The sequence below is a fragment of the Culex quinquefasciatus genome, chromosome 3 (assembly GCF_015732765.1).
Source record: "Culex quinquefasciatus strain JHB chromosome 3, VPISU_Cqui_1.0_pri_paternal, whole genome shotgun sequence".
NCBI classification, from domain to species: Eukaryota; Metazoa; Arthropoda; class Insecta; order Diptera; family Culicidae; genus Culex; species Culex quinquefasciatus.
Window position 1 is genome coordinate 88,593,951 of NC_051863.1, and position 18,350 is coordinate 88,612,300.

Genomic DNA, 18,350 nt, shown 5'->3' on the forward strand with positions numbered 1-18,350 from the left:
AAATTTAAAATTCTAAAATTTAAAATTTAAAATTTAAAATTTAAAATTTAAAATTCTAAAATTCTAAAATTTAAAATTCTAAAATTCTAAAATTCTAAAATTTAAAATTCTAAAATTTAAAATTTAAAATTTAAAATTTAAAATTCTAAAATTTAAAATTTAAAATTCTAAAATTCTAATTTAAAATTTAAAATTTAAAATTTCTAAAATTCTAAAATTTAAAATTTAAAATTCTAAAATTTAAAATTCTAAAATTCTAAAATTCTAAAATTCTAAAATTTAAAATTTAAAATTTAAAATTTAAAATTCTAAAATTCTAAAATTCTAAAATTTAAAATTTAAAATTTAAAATTTAAAATTTAAAATTCTAAAATTTAAAATTTAAAATTCTAAAATTTAAAATTTAAAATTTAAAATTTAAAATTTAAAATTTAAAATTCTAAAATTCTAAAATTCTAAAATTCTAAAATTTAAAATTCTAAAATTCTAAAATTTAAAATTTAAAATTTAAAATTTAAAATTCTAAAATTTAAAATTCTAAAATCTAAAATTCTAAAATTCTAAAATTCTAAAATTTAAAATTCTAAAATTCTTAAAATTCTAAAATTCTAAAATTTAAAATTTAAAATTCTAAAATTCTAAAATTTAAAATTTAAAATTCTAAAATTTAAAATTTAAAATTTAAAATTCTAAAATTTAAAATTTAAAATTTAAAATTTAAAATTCTAAAATTTCTAAAATTTAAAATTCTAAAATTCTAAAATTCTAAAATTCTAAAATTTAAAATTTAAAATTCTAAAATTTAAAATTCTAAAATTCTAAAATTTAAAATTCTAAAATTCTAAAATTCTAAAATTCTAAAATTCTAAAATTCTTTAAAATTTAAAATTTAAAATTTAAAATTTAAAATTTAAAATTTAAAATTTAAAATTTAAAATTCTAAAATTCTAAAATTTAAAATTTAAAATTCTAAAATTTAAAATTTAAAATTTTAAAATTCTAAAATTTAAAATTTAAAATTCTAAAATTCTAAAATTTAAAATTCTAAAATTCTAAAATTTAAAATTTAAAATTCTAAAATTTAAAATTCTAAAATTCTAAAATTTAAAATTTAAAATTCTAAAATTTAAAATTCTAAAATTTAAAATTTAAAATTTAAAATTTAAAATTTAAAATTCTAAAATTCTAAAATTCTAAAATTAAAATTTAAAATTCTAAAATTTAAAATTTAAAATTTAAAATTTAAAATTCTAAAATTTAAAATTTAAAATTCTAAAATTTAAAATTTAAAATTTAAAATTCTAAAATTCTAAAATTTAAAATTCTAAAATTTAAAATTCTAAAATTCTAAAATTTAAAATTTTAAAATTCTAAAATTCTAAAATTCTAAAATTTAAAATTTAAAATTTAAAATTCTAAAATTCTAAAATTCTAAAATTTAAAATTTAAAATTCTAAAATTCTAAAATTTAAAATTCTAAAATTTAAAATTTAAAATTTAAAATTTAAAATTTAAAATTTAAAATTTAAAATTCTAAAATTTAAAATTCTAAAATTCTAAAATTCTAAAATTCTAAAATTCTAAAATTTAAAATTCTAAAATTTAAAATTCTAAAATTTAAAATTTAAAATTCTAAAATTCTAAAATTCTAAAATTTAAAATTTAAAATTTAAAATTTAAAATTTAAAATTCTAAAATTCTAAAATTTAAAATTTAAAATTTAAAATTTAAAATTCTAAAATTCTAAAATTCTAAAATTTAAAATTCTAAAATTCTAAAATTCTAAAATTCTAAAATTTAAAATTCTAAAATTCTAAAATTTAAAATTCTAAAATTCTAAAATTTAAAATTCTAAAATTTAAAATTTAAAATTTAAAATTTAAAATTCTAAAATTCTAAAATTTAAAATTTAAAATTTAAAATTTAAAATTTAAAATTTAAAATTTAAAATTTAAAATTTTAAAATTCTAAAATTTAAAATTCTAAAATTCTAAAATTCTAAAATTCTAAAATTTAAAATTCTAAAATTCTAAAATTTAAAATTCTAAAATTCTAAAATTCTAAAATCTAAAATTCTAAAATTTAAAATTCTAAAATTTAAAAAATTCTAAAATTTAAAATTCTAAAATTTAAAATTTTAAAATTTAAAATTCTAAAATTTAAAATTCTAAAATTTAAAATTCTAAAATTCTAAAATTTAAAATTTAAAATTTAAAATTCTAAAATTCTAAAATTTAAAATTTAAAATTCTAAAATCTAAAATCTAAAATTTAAAATTCTAAAATTTCTAAAATTTAAAATTTAAAATTCTAAAATTCTAAAATTTAAAATTCTAAAATTTAAAATTTAAAATTCTAAAATTCTAAAATTCTAAAATTCTAAAATTTAAAATTTAAAATTCTAAAAAAATCTAAAATTTAAAATTTAAAATTCTAAAATTCTAAAATTTAAAATTCTAAAATTCTAAAATTTAAAATTTAAAATTCTAAAATTTAAAATTTAAAATTCTAAAATTCTAAAATTTAAAATTCTAAAATTTAAAATTCTAAAATTCTAAAATTTAAAATTTAAAATTTAAAATTTAAAATTTAAAATCTAAAATTCTAAAATTTAAAATTTAAAATTTAAAAAATTCTAAAATTTAAAATTTAAAATTCTAAAATTCTAAAATTTAAAATTCTAAAATTTAAAATTTAAAATTCTAAAATTCTAAAATTCTAAAATTTAAAATTCTAAAATTCTAAAAAATTTAAAATTTAAAATTCTAAAATTCTAAAATTCTAAAATTTAAAATTTAAAATTCTAAAATTCTAAAATTCTAAAATTCTAAAATTTAAAATTTAAAATTTAAAATTTAAAATTTAAAATTCTAAAATTTAAAATTTAAAATTTAAAATTCTAAAATTCTAAAATTTAAAATTTAAAATTTAAAATTCTAAAATTTAAAATTTAAAATTTAAAATTCTAAAATTTAAAATTCTAAAATTCTAAAATTCTAAAATTTAAAATTCTAAAATTCTAAAATTTAAAATTTAAAATTTAAAATTTAAAATTTAAAATTCTAAAATTCTAAAATTTAAAATTCTAAAATTCTAAAATTTAAAATTCTAAAATTCTAAAATTCTAAAATTTAAAATTTAAAAATTCTAAAATTTAAAATTCTAAAATTTAAAATTCTAAAATTTAAAATTCTAAAATTTAAAATTCTAAAATTCTAAAATTCTAAAATTTAAAATTCTAAAATTCTAAAATTTAAAATTCTAAAATTCTAAAATTCTAAAATTCTAAAATTCTAAAATTCTAAAATTTAAAATTTAAAATTTAAAATTCTAAAATTCTAAAATTCTAAAATTTAAAATTTAAAATTTAAAATTTAAAATTCTAAAATTTAAAATTCTAAAATTTAAAATTCTAAAATTCTAAAATTTAAAATTTAAAATTCTAAAATTCTAAAATTCTAAAATTTTAAAATTCTAAAATTCTAAAATTCTAAAATTCTAAAATTCTAAAATTTAAAATTTAAAATTTAAAATTCTAAAATTTAAAATTTAAAATTCTAAAATTTAAAATTCTAAAATTCTAAAATTTAAAATTTAAAATTCTAAAATTCTAAAATTTAAAATTTAAAATTTAAAATTCTAAAATTTAAAATTTAAAATTTAAAATTTAAAATTTAAAATTTAAAATTTAAAATTTAAAATTCTAAAATTCTAAAATTTAAAATTCTAAAATTCTAAAATTTAAAATTCTAAAATTTAAAATTTAAAATTCTAAAATTTCTAAAATTCTAAAATTTAAAATTTAAAATTCTAAAATTTAAAATTCTAAAATTTAAAATTCTAAAATTCTAAAATTCTAAAATTCTAAAATTTAAAATTTAAAATTTAAAATTCTAAAATTTAAAATTTAAAATTCTAAAATTTAAAATTCTAAAATTTAAAATTTAAAATTTAAAATTTAAAATTTAAAATTTAAAATTTAAAATTTAAAATTTAAAATTTAAAATTTAAAATTTAAAATTTAAAATTCTAAAATTTAAAATTCTAAAATTCTAAAATTTAAAATTTAAAATTTAAAATTCTAAAATTTAAAATTTAAAATTTAAAATTTAAAATTCTAAAATTTAAAATTTAAAATCTAAAATTTAAAATTCTAAAATTTAAAATTTAAAATTTAAAATTCTAAAATTCTAAAATTCTAAAATTTAAAATTTAAAATTTAAAATTCTAAAATTTAAAATTTAAAATTTAAAATTTAAAATTCTAAAATTCTAAAATTTAAAATTTAAAATTCTAAAATTCTAAAATTCTAAAATTCTAAAATTTAAAATTTAAAATTTAAAATTCTAAAATTTAAAATCTAAAATTCTAAAATTTAAAATTCTAAAATTTAAAATTCTAAAATTCTAAAATTTAAAATTTAAAATTTAAAATTCTAAAATTCTAAAATTTAAAATTTAAAATTCTAAAATTTAAAATTTAAAATTCTAAAATTTAAAATTTAAAATTTAAAATTTAAAATTTAAAATTTAAAATTTAAAATTTAAAATTCTAAAATTTAAAATTTAAAATTTAAAATTTAAAATTTAAAATTTAAAATTTAAAATTCTAAAATTCTAAAATTTAAAATTCTAAAATTTAAAAATTCTAAAAATCTAAAATTTAAAATTTAAAATTTAAAATTTAAAATTTAAAATTTAAAATTTAAAATTCTAAAATTTAAAATTCTAAAATTCTAAAATTTAAAATTTAAAATTCTAAAATTCTAAAATTCTAAAATTTAAAATTCTAAAATTCTAAAATTTAAAATTCTAAAATTCTTAAAATTTAAAATTCTAAAATTTAAAATTCTAAAATTTAAAATTCTAAAATTCTAAAATTCTAAAATTCTAAAATTTAAAATTTAAAATTCTAAAATTCTAAAATTTAAAATTTAAAATTTAAAATTTAAAATTCTAAAATTTAAAATTTAAAATTTAAAATTTAAAATTTAAAATTCTAAAATTCTAAAATTCTAAAATTTAAAATTCTAAAATTTAAAATTTCAAAAATTCTAAAATTCTAAAATTCTAAAATTTAAAATTCTAAAATTTAAAATTCTAAAATTCTAAAATTTAAAATTCTAAAAAATTTCTAAAATTTAAAATTTAAAATTTAAAATTTAAAATTCTTAAAATTTAAAATTCTAAAATTTAAAATTTAAAATTTAAAATTTAAAATTTAAAATTCTAAAATTTAAAATTTAAAATTTAAAATTCTAAAATTCTAAAATTCTAAAATTCTAAAATTCTAAAATTTAAAATTCTAAAATTCTAAAATTTAAAATTCTAAAATTCTAAAATTCTAAAATTCTAAAATTTAAAATTCTAAAATTCTAAAATTCTAAAATTCTAAAATTCTAAAATTCTAAAATTCTAAAATTCTAAAATTCTAAAATTCTAAAATTCTAAAATTCTAAAATTCTAAAATTCTAAAATTCTAAAATTCTAAAATTTTAAAATTTTAAAATTTTAAAATTCTAAAATTCTAAAATTCTAAAATTCTAAAATTCTAAAATTCTAAAATTCTAAAAATTTAAAGTTCTGAAATACGAAATTTTTAAAAATTAAAATTTTCAGAATTTTTTTTTTAATTTTAGGGTGCTTCAATACCAAAATCATTTATTTAAATTCGTGATATTTTTATAACTCCTATGTCTATTCAAAAAATTTTTTTTTTAATTTTGACCTTGTAAATTTTCTTGAAAATTTTCAAAAGTCAATAGATTTCAGATTTTTTTTACTATTTGAAAATTTAAGAATTTGTTAAATTTTTCCAGAATTTTTAAAACTTTTAAATATTTTTTATAACAACTTTTTTTTGCAATTTTCAAAACTTAAAAAAAAAACTTGAAATTGTAAATTTTTTGAATTTTGAAATATTTTTTTTTAATTTTTAGATATTCAAAGTTTTTAAAATTTGTATTTTATTTAAATTTTTGAGAAAATTAAGTTCTAAAAAAATAAAAATCAGATTTTTTCCTTTTTAAAGTTTAAAGAAACTTATGAACTTTCCAAACGCGTAGAATTAAAAAAATAGAATTTTTGAAATTTTAGAATTTAGAAATATAAATTAGTTTAATTTAAGAATTTATAGAATTTACAATTTTGGAATTATAGAACTCATAATATTTCGAATATTAGAATTCAAAATTCCAACTCGTGCTTTTGATGAATTTAAGAACTTTGCAATGTTAGATTTTTATTATTTATATATTGGAGAATTTTAGTATTTAAGAATTAAGGAATTTTAGTGTTTAAGTTTTGCCAATTATTTTTTTAAAGATATTCGAAGACTAAAAATTTGAAGAATTAATAAATTCTAGAATTTAAGAATACAAACAATTTGCACAACATCAAGAAATTAAATAAATTTAGAACTTTCGAATTCTTGCATTTTTAAGTTTCAGCGTTCAATTTTTTTTCAAGTTTTAGTTTTTAGGTTTTTTTGTTTTTCAGTTTGGAATTATTGGATTGAAAAGTTGAGAATTTGTTATGTTCCATTCATCCTTTTTTTAATTTCGATTGTCCAATCGCACTTCCAGCACACCTCCATAGTTTTAAAACATGACTCACCAGTTCCATTAGGTATGCGTCGCAACCTCCCGCGGACGGTATAACACCAAACACCAACCGCTTCCACTATCGCAAACTGGTTCCTTCCCGTCCCGTCTTCCGGAATGGCCCGCCGAGTAAACCATATTTCCCGTCCTCCTCCTCCTCCGCCACGAAGACCGAAATCTGGAATATAAGACACTTTGATTCGGTCACTCGCCCACTCCGGCCGGAACTTTCCGGCAGAAAAGTAATTGAACCTAGTAAACAACTTACCTATTAACTGTCCAAAATCCTCCAAAAGCCTAAAAGAAACAACAACTGGTTCGACTCGGTTGCATTCAAGTCCGAACAAGATCAACTGAAGAGAACTGAACTGTCAAACTGTTTGCAGTCGACGATAATCGACGTCGAATTGAAGGTAAATCGATTGAAAAAACCATGTCGAACATGTCGAGTGTTTGTCGTCCGTTTGTCGTCCTTTCGACCAATCGATATCGAAACGGTAAAATCACAACCGTGCGACAACTCGTACGACGTGCGACATTTTTCAAACAGGGGAATGACGGCAATCACATTCGCCGCGAATGACGTCATTTTCGACAGATTTTCCTCTGTCAGAATATTCTAGCAAAATTCTTACAGCATTCTGATAAGCCTGCTAGAATCATTCATTGCAGGTTTCTATGGGAGACGGCTACAAATAGATAAAGTTTTGTTTTAAATGGTTCAATTTTTTAATTTATTTTCTGTTTTTTGGTTGTTTTTTAAACCGCCAGAATGTAATGAGTTTCTTTTCATGGATTGTGAAAAAGTTATGAGAAAAAAAGATAAAAATAAAAACTATTATATTTTCCGGTAAAATCGCTTCACACATTTTAAAACTTTGCCCTCTCTCTCCCTCCCTCTTGATCTTATGTTGTTCTTGTTTTGTATGGCTTAAAAAAGAACAATACAGCGCGTGTATGGCCTGTTTTTTAAGATTGATGTCATTCTGTCAAACATGGATTTGAGAGTTTGTGAGAGCTATTCACACAGAAAAAAAAATTAACCATTTGCTATGTCTCGAATTTCTCAAATTGTTATTTTTTCTAAATTCTGTTCACAAGACGCGGTATGAATGCGTTCGATACCTTTTTTCAATAGGTTGTTTATTTAAGATACACAGTATATAGCACGTAACAGGTGGCTTTCACTTTTGTATTCTCTATTCAATGTATGAATAGCTCTCTCTCTCTCTCTCTCTCTCTCTCTCTCTCTCTCTCTCTCTCTCTCTCTCATGCTCTCTAGATTACTTATATCTACAGATCACTTTCTCCATAAAGCGCAGTACTAAACGACATATAATCGAGAGCTCCAGGAATGGCGTTTGGTCCTTTATATGGCGGCATCCTCTGAATACAGTATTCGGCCTGATCTGGAGGCAACTCACGACGAAGTTCATCGGGCAAAATGTAGGGCTGGAATTGGAGTAACATTGTAACATTGTCTGATACTTTCATAAGTTTTCCTTTTCTATTAACCTTGTCAGAAGCAAGAATTCTGAAGGAATCAATAACTTGTTCGGCAGTATCTGTATCGGTACTTTCTCTTGTCATGAAGTCGAGGAACGCATCAAATTGAACGTATCCAGAGTTGTTTGGATCCACCACGGCTAGAATACGCTGGAAGTCCATATCGCCTTGTTTGTCCTTGCCAATGGAGTATCCTAGTGACACTAAGCATGACTTGTATTCCTCTGGCGCAAGACGGCCGGTTCGGTTTTTATCGAAATGATTAAAGCTGGAGCGGAATTCTGTCAATTGTTCCTGCGTGATACCCTTGGAATCTCGAGTAAGAATCTGGTTTTCAACCTACAAAAATATACAAATATAATTTTAATTTTTTGAGGTGTTAACAGTATACAAAAATAATGTGATTTTAACAGTGTTACAATTATAAAATGTTTTCATTCATAAATTATCACTCTAGTTTCTCCTATAATATTTTGAAAATAAAGCATGCTACTTTGAAATTCTTACTTCGTTGATATTTCTGTTGATAGAAGTCAGAAGCTGTTCCCAGCCAACCCGCAATGTCTCCATGGTATAGTGCGTGTATCGATTCTCGAAAATCATTGACTCCTGTACAGCCTGGTGAATCTTCTCTAGTTCCTCGATGCTTGGCTTGTATGCATATACAGCCTGTTCATACTCCTTCAAACGGTGCAGCTGTTCTTCAAGCGAACCAGAGATTCCCATTCCAATAGCCGTAACAGCATCCATTTGTCGCTCAATCCATGGACCAACAGCATTAGCTTTTTCAGCAAATTGTCGGCGCAGCATTTCATTGTTTTGCTGCTTTCTTAGCTCATTTGCTAACGTTTGGTCACGCTGAGGAACTAACGCTCTCACTTCAGACCACTTTCTGCTGATGGTGTCAGCAGTCAGCGTGGTGTAGGGATTGACGAGACCACCAGGGACTTGTTCTTGTTTTACAATGGTCTCAGCATCGCGAACCAATCCAACGATAACATTGAACTCCTTATCAGCCTCTCCAAGAGTCGCCTTGAACTGATCATGAGCTTGAATCAAACCTTGGATTTCTTCCATAGTATGCACGATAAACATGTCAACAAGATCCTCTCGTGCACCATCCAGCCAATTGTTGAATGGAGCAGCACGTTTGGCAAATTCCAAATGAAGCAAGTCAATTTTCTCCAATATACGTTCTGCTTCATCCAGCCCTTGACGACGGTGTTGGGTGAGAGCGCCCAATCGATCCCACTGATCACAAATACGCTGGCATCGCGCGTTGACAGAAATGCAATCATGATATTCCAAGGAGCTGCAACAAAAAAAAAAGTAGTGTAATTCGTTTGTTGTAATCAAAACTTAATAACATACTTCAACTCCTGAGCAATGGCAGCAATCTGTTCAACACGGTCCTGGTGAGCGGCCAGATCAGATTCAAAAGCTTCATGCTTTTTCTTGAGAGCTTTTAATTCGTTCAACTTACAGTTCCGATAATCTTGCGATTGCAGCATTTCCTTTGCCCTTTGTCCAATCTTCATGGGTGTCAGCTTTGTGCTTGAATTTTTGTGCCAAATGCTCCAACCGCTCGAGTCGCATAGTTTCCGCCAAAAGCCATTCTTCGAACGCCTTTTCGGCATGTTCCAAACCTTTCCAGGAATTTGTGATATCCGATACCATCTTTCCCTCCGTTGGCATGTAAGCTGGACGATTTGACAAGCGAAGTTTAGTTTGCAGAGTATTAAAGTTAGTTTCAAGCTTAGCCTTCTGTTCAACACGTGGTGGCTTATGCTTGCGTCTGTAGGTTCTGTATTCTTCAAGCTTTTTCTGTACACCGGCAAGGGTACTATCGGATTGTCTTGAATTCAGCCATGGCATTGTACGACGAATCCACTCCAAAAGCTGAAACAAATTAAAATTATATTTTCAATCCAAAAGCAAAGTACGGTGTTCAATGCTTACATCACTTGCCAATCGTTCATATTCTTCCATAAGTCTTTCATTTTCTTGATTGACTTTTAATACTTTGCAAATTCGGTTAGCAGCAGTCTCAGCCTGTAGAAACAAAAAAAATCAAATTTAGCGAAATCGTATTTTGTATTGTACCGTACAGTCGACCCACATATTCGGAACATTTTTGAGGTAATTTGTCAAAATGGTGCTTTGAACAACTTTTCATTCGACCCTATTTTTTTTATTGCACTAGTAAAATTTGTTCTTTTCAATAGGTGCAAAAGGTGCCAGCAATTTCAATTTTGTTTTCTTCCAAGTTTTCTCATGAAAGTATAAATTTAGGAGGAGAGACGTTGCAGAGTCGAAGTTGATTCAAAAGCTTCCAGATTCCACAGCCCTGTTTTTTTAATTTTTAGCGATTTGAAGCTGTTCCGAATTTGTGAGATGACTGTTATATTAGTTTTAGCTTTTATTCTACCAACCTCATATATCATTCCACCCCAGTCGTGCACAAAAAGTGCAAAACATGAAATCAATATTTTCTGATCAAGCTAAAAATTGGTGGGACTGTTGATAATATTAAAAATGCACGAATACATGCACATCACCTTGTGAGAAAAGTCAGTGAAAAACAGTTGCAACCAACGGGACTAAATCACAAAGAGGACTGGTGCCAGTAGCGTGCGAGGAAGGTGGGACAATTATATGGACATTTTGAAAATTACGTCGTTTATAGACGCCCCTTGGCCAAATTTAGACCAAATTTCTGAGGATGGTCGGGCATTTGCCTACCCTGTGCACGCTAGTGACTGGTGCTTTAGTCCGTTCGGCTATCAGACCGTTGAAGAGTGGGAAGAATACCCAAGTAACCACAAGCACTAAATTGAAGTATTTATTCAGTACTAAATCAGCACTCGAATGCTTTGAAGTAGTAAATAAGCTTTGCGAATGCCTCAAATTACCAAAACTTTGCAGCATTATAACTGGCATTAAATCACCATTTACGACCTTGAAAATGTGCTTCAAAGCATTTGATGCTTATCAACAAAGCAACCCATCCATACGGGAAACATTTCAGCCAGTCACGCTGTTATTGACTTTTATCCTTCTCCCATTATACTGTTCCAATAAGCGTGCGGGCTAAGGCGCAGTTCCCCCAGTGTGCAACAGTTTTATTTTTGCGTGAACTGGGTTCAATTCCCGCTGACTGAAGTGTTTTTTTTAATTTTTTTTGTGGAAAACTGCAGCCTGTAATTAAGCCAAATTTTCAAAACATACATAGCACAAAGGACATTATCAAAAGTTCTCTGGTAAATTGAATGACTTTTCTCGCAAGCAAAAGCTGCTTTCCGGAAGTCTGATACACTTTGTGAAATTTTGCCAACCGTGGGCCAAGCACTCCTCGGAAAAACAGTTTACGTTAGCCGTTAGCCATTACTTGTCCCTATTAACCCCAAGCCTTCCGTAATTGATTGTACTGTACTTGACTGGATGGCCGCAATTTGCTGAGTGACTCGTCAATAATTTTCGTCCAACAAAATGACAACGGGTTTTTCTCATGAACCAGAAACTCGAAACAGCAGAAAGAAAGTCTTCCTTAATGTTCGATGCATCAACCACATCGATTAAAACTTTCAAAACAAACACTCATTTCAGAATACATCAGTTGGCTGGCGCGCATCCTGGAGATCGACGAGAAAAATGCAAGAATAACATCGAAGTGTCACACTCACACATGAAACGCAACAGGAGAAAAACAAAGGAGGCCCACCACCAAGTGTGTGGAGCAGCTAGCTGTCCTTTTTTTCCCCCCAGCCTTGACGTCGATAAAGCAGTTTTGTTTTGTTCGAGCTTTCGGTGAGGCATTAAAACGGCATCACTGTGCGCCACTTGAAATATTTCTCAAGGGAAAAGTGCTGATTTAATGTTTTGAAGCATTATTTGCTGGTATTAAATGCCAATATAATGCTGATTTAATGCCGCTATTTAGTGCCTCGCGGTTACTTGGGTAAAAGCCTATATGAGTTTGTCATTTCGGTCAAGTAGGTCTCATACTGATGTGCTACACACACAGAGTCGTGCCTTGGGTCCACGGCGCCATAGTCGAAGCATCAATTTGGCGCCCCTCCTAAATTTACAAGCATTTTGATAAATTGATATTAATTTTCAATGATTGCTTCAATATGAGTTTTGATTTTATAATTGCAATTGGATACCTCAATATGGTTAAATTCAGAAACACAGTTATTTTATGTTTTATTTTTGAAATAATATGAGATAGGTTGAATTGGGAAGTTCGTTTGTTTGTGAAAGGAAGAAGTTCGGCGTTCGGTCGGTGCTCGATAATTTTCATTTTTGGTGTGTTTTTAGTGGATTTAAAAGTTCCCGTTGTGACGAATAGATCAAAACCGATATAAAGAAGAGAAATCCAATGAAATCTAGTGCACATTGTAGAGGTTTTTCAAGATTTTTATCATTTTAACGCAATTTTTTTCTTCATCTTTGTTTTGTTATTTTATTTTGTGTAGTGAAAGCGAAATGCTTTGCTTGTCAAATTTTGTACAAACGTCAGTTTTGCTGCATGGGTTAGTCTAGGTTCTCACGCCCATGACAATCACCTCTCTTTCCCAGTTAACTCAAACCGAATTCTGAAACGGAATCTAATTAGAATCGTATACAAATTCCGTTTCAAACGCAACAACGTGTTCCGTGTTCGAACCGGTTGTTGCGTTTGAAACGGAATTTGTATACGATTCTAATTAGATTCCGTTTCAGAATTCGGATTGATTTGACTGGGTTCTCTCTCGGAAATATGAGTGCTTGTTTTGATTGTGGCACAGTAGAGCTAGAATTTTGCCAACGGTAATAATAATTGCGAATGTTTTACTAGATTCATTTTATTTCTTTTGTTTTTGAAAGATTCAAATTATCGTTCGTGTTGCATTTTTATTACGTTTATGTAAGTTAAATTTCTGATCGACGCGGATGCGGAGTAGGGTACCCAGAAAAAATGACCCCCTGCTCCACAAGCGGAAAATTGTTTTTTGGGTTATTTTAAGCATCTGTGTAAATTTTGAGCGAAATTGGATGAGATTAACCTATTGATACCCGAGCCTAAAGTTGGCGAAAAAAATGTTTTTCATACAAAAATGACTTTTTTAAACCGCTAATAACTTTTCAGGATCGAGTTTCACAGTTTTGGTATTTTCTACAAAGTTGTAGAGCATTAAATTTTAATTAAGAATCTCACTTTTGGGATTATTTGGATGGAAGTAGCGCAGCATGCAGACCAAACCGTAAGAAACTTGGGGTTTCCATACATTTTTTCGATTTTTCCCATACAAACTTCACCTTCGAGTATCAATGGGTAAATGATGACCGATTTTGCTCATATTTGGCCCAGAGTCCTTGTTTAATATGTTAACTAACCCTAGACTTAGAACTAACAATTTACTGTAAAACTAAAATTATTTGTAATTGATCGTGTGAACCAACCTAACAACAATCATCGTATTGATCATCGCGAGCGAAACTGTTAGCTATTCTCGCGAGATCGTCACGATAACTGCAGTAGAATCGTGTAGATAACAAAAAACGAAAACTGCTGAGCCTGTAGTGGTCAGCAGATAGGTTCAGATCAGAACAACAAAACCCCCTAGAATCAGATCCCAATAAACCACGGTCAGAGTAGCATCTCGGTCGCGTCTTTTAACCCCAATTGCGTTGTTTTCATCCCATTAAATTTGTATAGTTCGCGCAAATAAAGTGCTTTTTTGATTGTGCACCCGATTGACGATTCTTGGCTAATATCCATCCGAAAGTGCGTGAGTGATCTGTCCTGTACGGTACAGGTGAAGTTCTGGGCTGTGAATCTGCTGTGCTGCTGGCATTGGCTCACTTGATTCCGCAAGTGGCCAAGCCGTGAAGAGTTGTGCTGGCCTGCTAAGAGCAGAAGTAGCTGGGAAAGGTGTTCTGGCGAGTGTTGGGAGTGTTGGCGATCAGAAGCGTTTTGGGTTTGTGATCCGTTTGGGTTTGTGCGTTCAGTTGGGCTTGATTGCGCAAGCACCTGAAGCTGTTCTGAGTTCGGCAAAGTTTCTGCTGCCGTCTGTGCGTGTGTGCTCGGGGAACCTACCTCGACGTGCGTGGCTACCTGTGGAGCGTCTGAACCGGTCACGTAAGTGCGTGCGAGCTGCGTTTTTTGGGCCACTCTACGAGTGGGTGTTAATTCCTCCCATCGAACCATCCGGGACCGAGCCCGGCCCCATCAGTCCTAAAATAGGTCAAGGAACAATATTCAGCTTGTGGAGCGAGGTTTTGAAAAAATGTCCCATATTCTGGGCACCCTAATGCGGAGTTATTGTGCTAGATTGTGCACGGGAGTTTTGGAGTAGTTTTCGGAAAACGAGTTGTATTTCCTAGTAACAGAAAACACCTTTCGGTCGTTTCGCGTGAATTAATCGTCGTCGTCTGTGCTGTTTTGTTAAATGATGGCATATTATGAATTTACGTCGCGTACGGTAAAAAAAATCGCAATCGGGCATTACATCTGGGCGGAGAAACGACGCTGGATGGAAAACCTTTTCTGATCTGGATCTGGACATCATTACCATAAATAGAAAAAAAAAACAGAGAACAGAGCCTCGAGAATTCGGTGAGATCAGTCCATACCGGACATTGTGAAAACTGAATTTTTTTTACTTGCTATTTACTAAATACGCGCCGATCCCTGTTTTGCCTTATGGGATTGGAAGTTTAAAGATATGTCGAGGACTCGTCTGGTTCTTGCTCTATCTTTAGGCGGGGCCAGACAATGCCCAGTGACCTCGGAATTGGACCGCAAGGAGCTCTGTCATTCTGAAATGGGTCAATGGAAGCAGCGCGAGGGCTAACACCACCTAATACCCGGGACTGAGATAAGCTGTATCAGCATAATCAAGTCTGATACAAACTATACTTTCCCATAATTTCGCTGCCGGCCAGCGGGTATTGGATTGGACACACACACACACACACACACACACACACACACACACACACACACACACACACACACACACACACACACACACACACACACACACACACACAATATGAGATAGGTTGAATTGAAAATATATTATAGGAGTTAAGTTAGCTGAATATTTTCTCAGATTTCATAAAAACGATAGTGATAGCAGGTTTTTGTTTTTTTTTTCATTTATTTTTTAATAAATGTACAGAATTAAATTTTCAATCATGATAAATTTTGCTATAACTTGTTAGCTATTTTTATATTTTTAAGCCTGCAAAATTTGATCTGATCTACACCCAAAGGAAAAATATATCTCATTATCTGCAACAGTGGATTTGCTGCAGAAAATGTTACATTTTATAACATTTTTTGTAGCAAGCCCCTAGATCATTTTTGCCCGCGTGTAAACATTCCAGCGATCTGCAGTTCTCACCAACACATATAACGCTGGCTCGTCCCCGAGCAACACTCCCAAGAGAAGCATATGTTGGTGCTCTTTCACTCACTTTTCATCAAGCGTCCATGGCGCGGTGGTAGCGTGTCGGATCAATAACCAAGAAGTTAGTGGTTCAATCCTCGTTCTGTTAAGAGTTTTTTGTGAAATACAACCAAAAAGCCGTCGGTAATATCGATAATTGTCGGTAACGGGCAAAAATGTCATACCCCTATATCGCAAAAAATGCATGAGGACAGTTTTCATGCAGATTCTGATATACTTTCATGCCGCCATGCATCATAATCATGCGACCGCCGGTTGGGTGTAGTATAAATTTGATTGTATAAGCAAAGAACTTTCCCGGATTCGTACAATAATTAGCTGATTTGGCTTTGGATTTCATTTCGTTAATTACAACGAAAAAAGAAAAAAAATCCTTCTTCAAAATTGAAAAAAATATAATTCGATGCCCGTGTGCTCTTTTGTTCTATCTAGATAGGAATCCCACACCCAACCGGCGGTCGCATGATTATGATGCATGGCGGCATGAAAGTATATCAGAATCTGCATGAAAACTGTCCTCATGCATTTTTTGCGATATAGGGGTATGACATTTTTGCCCGTTACCGACAATTATCGATATTACCGACGGCTTTTTGGTTGTATTTCACAAAAAAACTCTTAACAGAACGAGGATTGAACCACTAACTTCTTGGTTATTGATCCGACACGCTACCACCGCGCCATGGACGCTTGATGAAAAGTGAGTGAAAGAGCACCAACATATGCTTCTCTTGGGAGTGTTGCTCGGGGACGAGCCAGCGTTATATGTGTTGGTGAGAACTGCGGATCGCTGGAATGTTTACACGCGGGCAAAAATGATCTAGGGCTTGCTACAAAAATGTTATAAAATATATTGCGCAATTCCCACTAACTTGGACTTCGCACTAAATTATTGCTATCGATCGCACTATTGCGACTTGTCAAACTGCCTTGGGAAAATTTAAATTTCCTAAAAAAAGATCAAAGTGCTTTCAGCTGTCAATCGCAATTTTAAAGTGCGAATGTCCAGTTTGGTGGAAACTGCGACTGGCAGTGTAAACAAACAACTACTGGTTGCCTAGTTTTTTGAATTCTTGTTGTCAAAAGTGCGAGAAAAAACTGCGGGCAAAATCCAAGTTACAGTGCAAGGGTCAATAACATTTTCTGCAGCAAATCCACTGTTGCAGATTTTGAGATATATTTTTCCTTTGGGTGCAGCAAGCTTATTTCAAAAGAGCACACCGGCATCGAAGTATAATTTTTCTACATGCAGCGGCAGAACAAAATTTCGTCAAAATCAATTTAGGCCTTTGCAAATATTTTTTTAAGTTTATGTCCCTCGACTCTGACAAAAAAAAGTTCAAAAATAGAAATTACAGGCCACGGTTTTAACATTTGAGTGAAACAAGTGTTTTGCAGTATACAACTGTCCAGGGTGGCAGTGCGTGGCCAAATGGTTACGCTGTCCGCTTTGTAAGCGGATGATTCTGGGTTCGATTCTCATCTGCTCCAACCTTCCATCGGATGAGGAAGTAAGTCCCGGCCTTGGTTGTTAGGCCGTTAAGTCATTCCAGGTCTAGGAGTCGTCTCCATGCCATAAGTACAAACAACACACCAAACCAAGCCTACTCCGGTGGAATCGCTGGTGGCGGTTGGACTCGCAATCCGAAGGTCGTCAGTTCAAACACTGGGGTGGAGGGGTCCTTGGAGTAGAAAGAGGTTTGGGTGCTCTCCCCATTCAAGCCTACGGACTTCTAGGTTCGAGCAGAAACTTGCAATAGAGACCACAAAAGACCCGGGAGTCGTTAATGTGGATGGTTTTTTTTTAACTGTCCAGTTGTTTTGCAATCATATGTTTCCAAAATTTCTAAGTGTTGAAAAAAAATTTTTGTTAGAAAAAAAAGTTAAAAAAATATAAATATAAGAAATTTTTATTCATTTTGAGTGATTTGCCCATACGATATTTGAGAATATATTTCATAATTTGTTTTTTTTAATTATGTTTTGCATCGATTTTTATTTTAAGAACTGAAAAAGTTATGTGCTCTGAAAAACATAATTTTCTTGAACAAATAATGTTGGTCTTATTGGTGAAAATTTACAGCAGTCTTCCAATTCCAAATCTCTAGTATTTTGAAAAAGAGTATGCAAGTTTCAATGCACAAAGTTGATAATTAAAGGGGAAACCGAGCTGAAATATATATTTTTTTATTCTTTATTATAGAGTTTTTCAGCCGGAGGCATGTTCAACTCTTTTTCAGCTGAAAATATTTCAAATGCCATTTTTTAAGGCAGTTGCAAATATTTTTCAAAGTTTATGTTTACGGCCTAACTCGAGAATGTAAAAATTTCAAAAGAAAGGTATATGTTTTAATGCTAAATAATTCATATTTCAAAGAAGCTCAAAATATGACCATAATTGTTTCTCATTTTGGCTGATTGGGATTCACAGCCAAGTTAACGTGAAAATAACATTCATTATACAACGGACCAAACTTTAATGTGAATTTATTTTGAGAAGCTCATCTAGAATTTTCTGCCACTTGATGAAAAAATAAATTTAGCATTAAGTACCTATGAATTTTTTAAAAACACTTCAGTAGAAATATTCATACAATTGTCTTTGGCGCCCTTAAATATATTTTTTTATATTTTAAACCAAATTATCTAGTTATTTGTAATTCTATTTTATAATTCGGCGCCCTTTCTGTTCCAATTATCTAATGAGGATGTTATAGCTGACATGATAATTTTGTACAATTTTGTACAATACAATGTACAATCAGCTCATATATGCGTTTATCC

General features: G+C 28.3%; 1 protein-coding gene across 1 annotated transcript in view; it reads right to left on the reverse strand.

Annotated features, from left to right (window-relative positions):
* Window positions 1–7,423: 7,423 nt before the first annotated feature.
* LOC6053802 (alpha-actinin, sarcomeric) overlaps window positions 7,424–18,350 on the reverse strand; it is a 117,182-nt gene continuing 106,255 nt past the window's right edge. Inside the window, 6 exon segments of the mRNA XM_038263669.1 lie at window positions 7,424–8,052; window positions 8,116–8,445; window positions 8,614–9,418; window positions 9,478–9,621; window positions 9,623–10,005; window positions 10,066–10,158. Coding sequence (XP_038119597.1) covers window positions 7,894–8,052; window positions 8,116–8,445; window positions 8,614–9,418; window positions 9,478–9,621; window positions 9,623–10,005; window positions 10,066–10,158 — 1,914 coding nt within the window. The 3' untranslated portion in view covers window positions 7,424–7,893.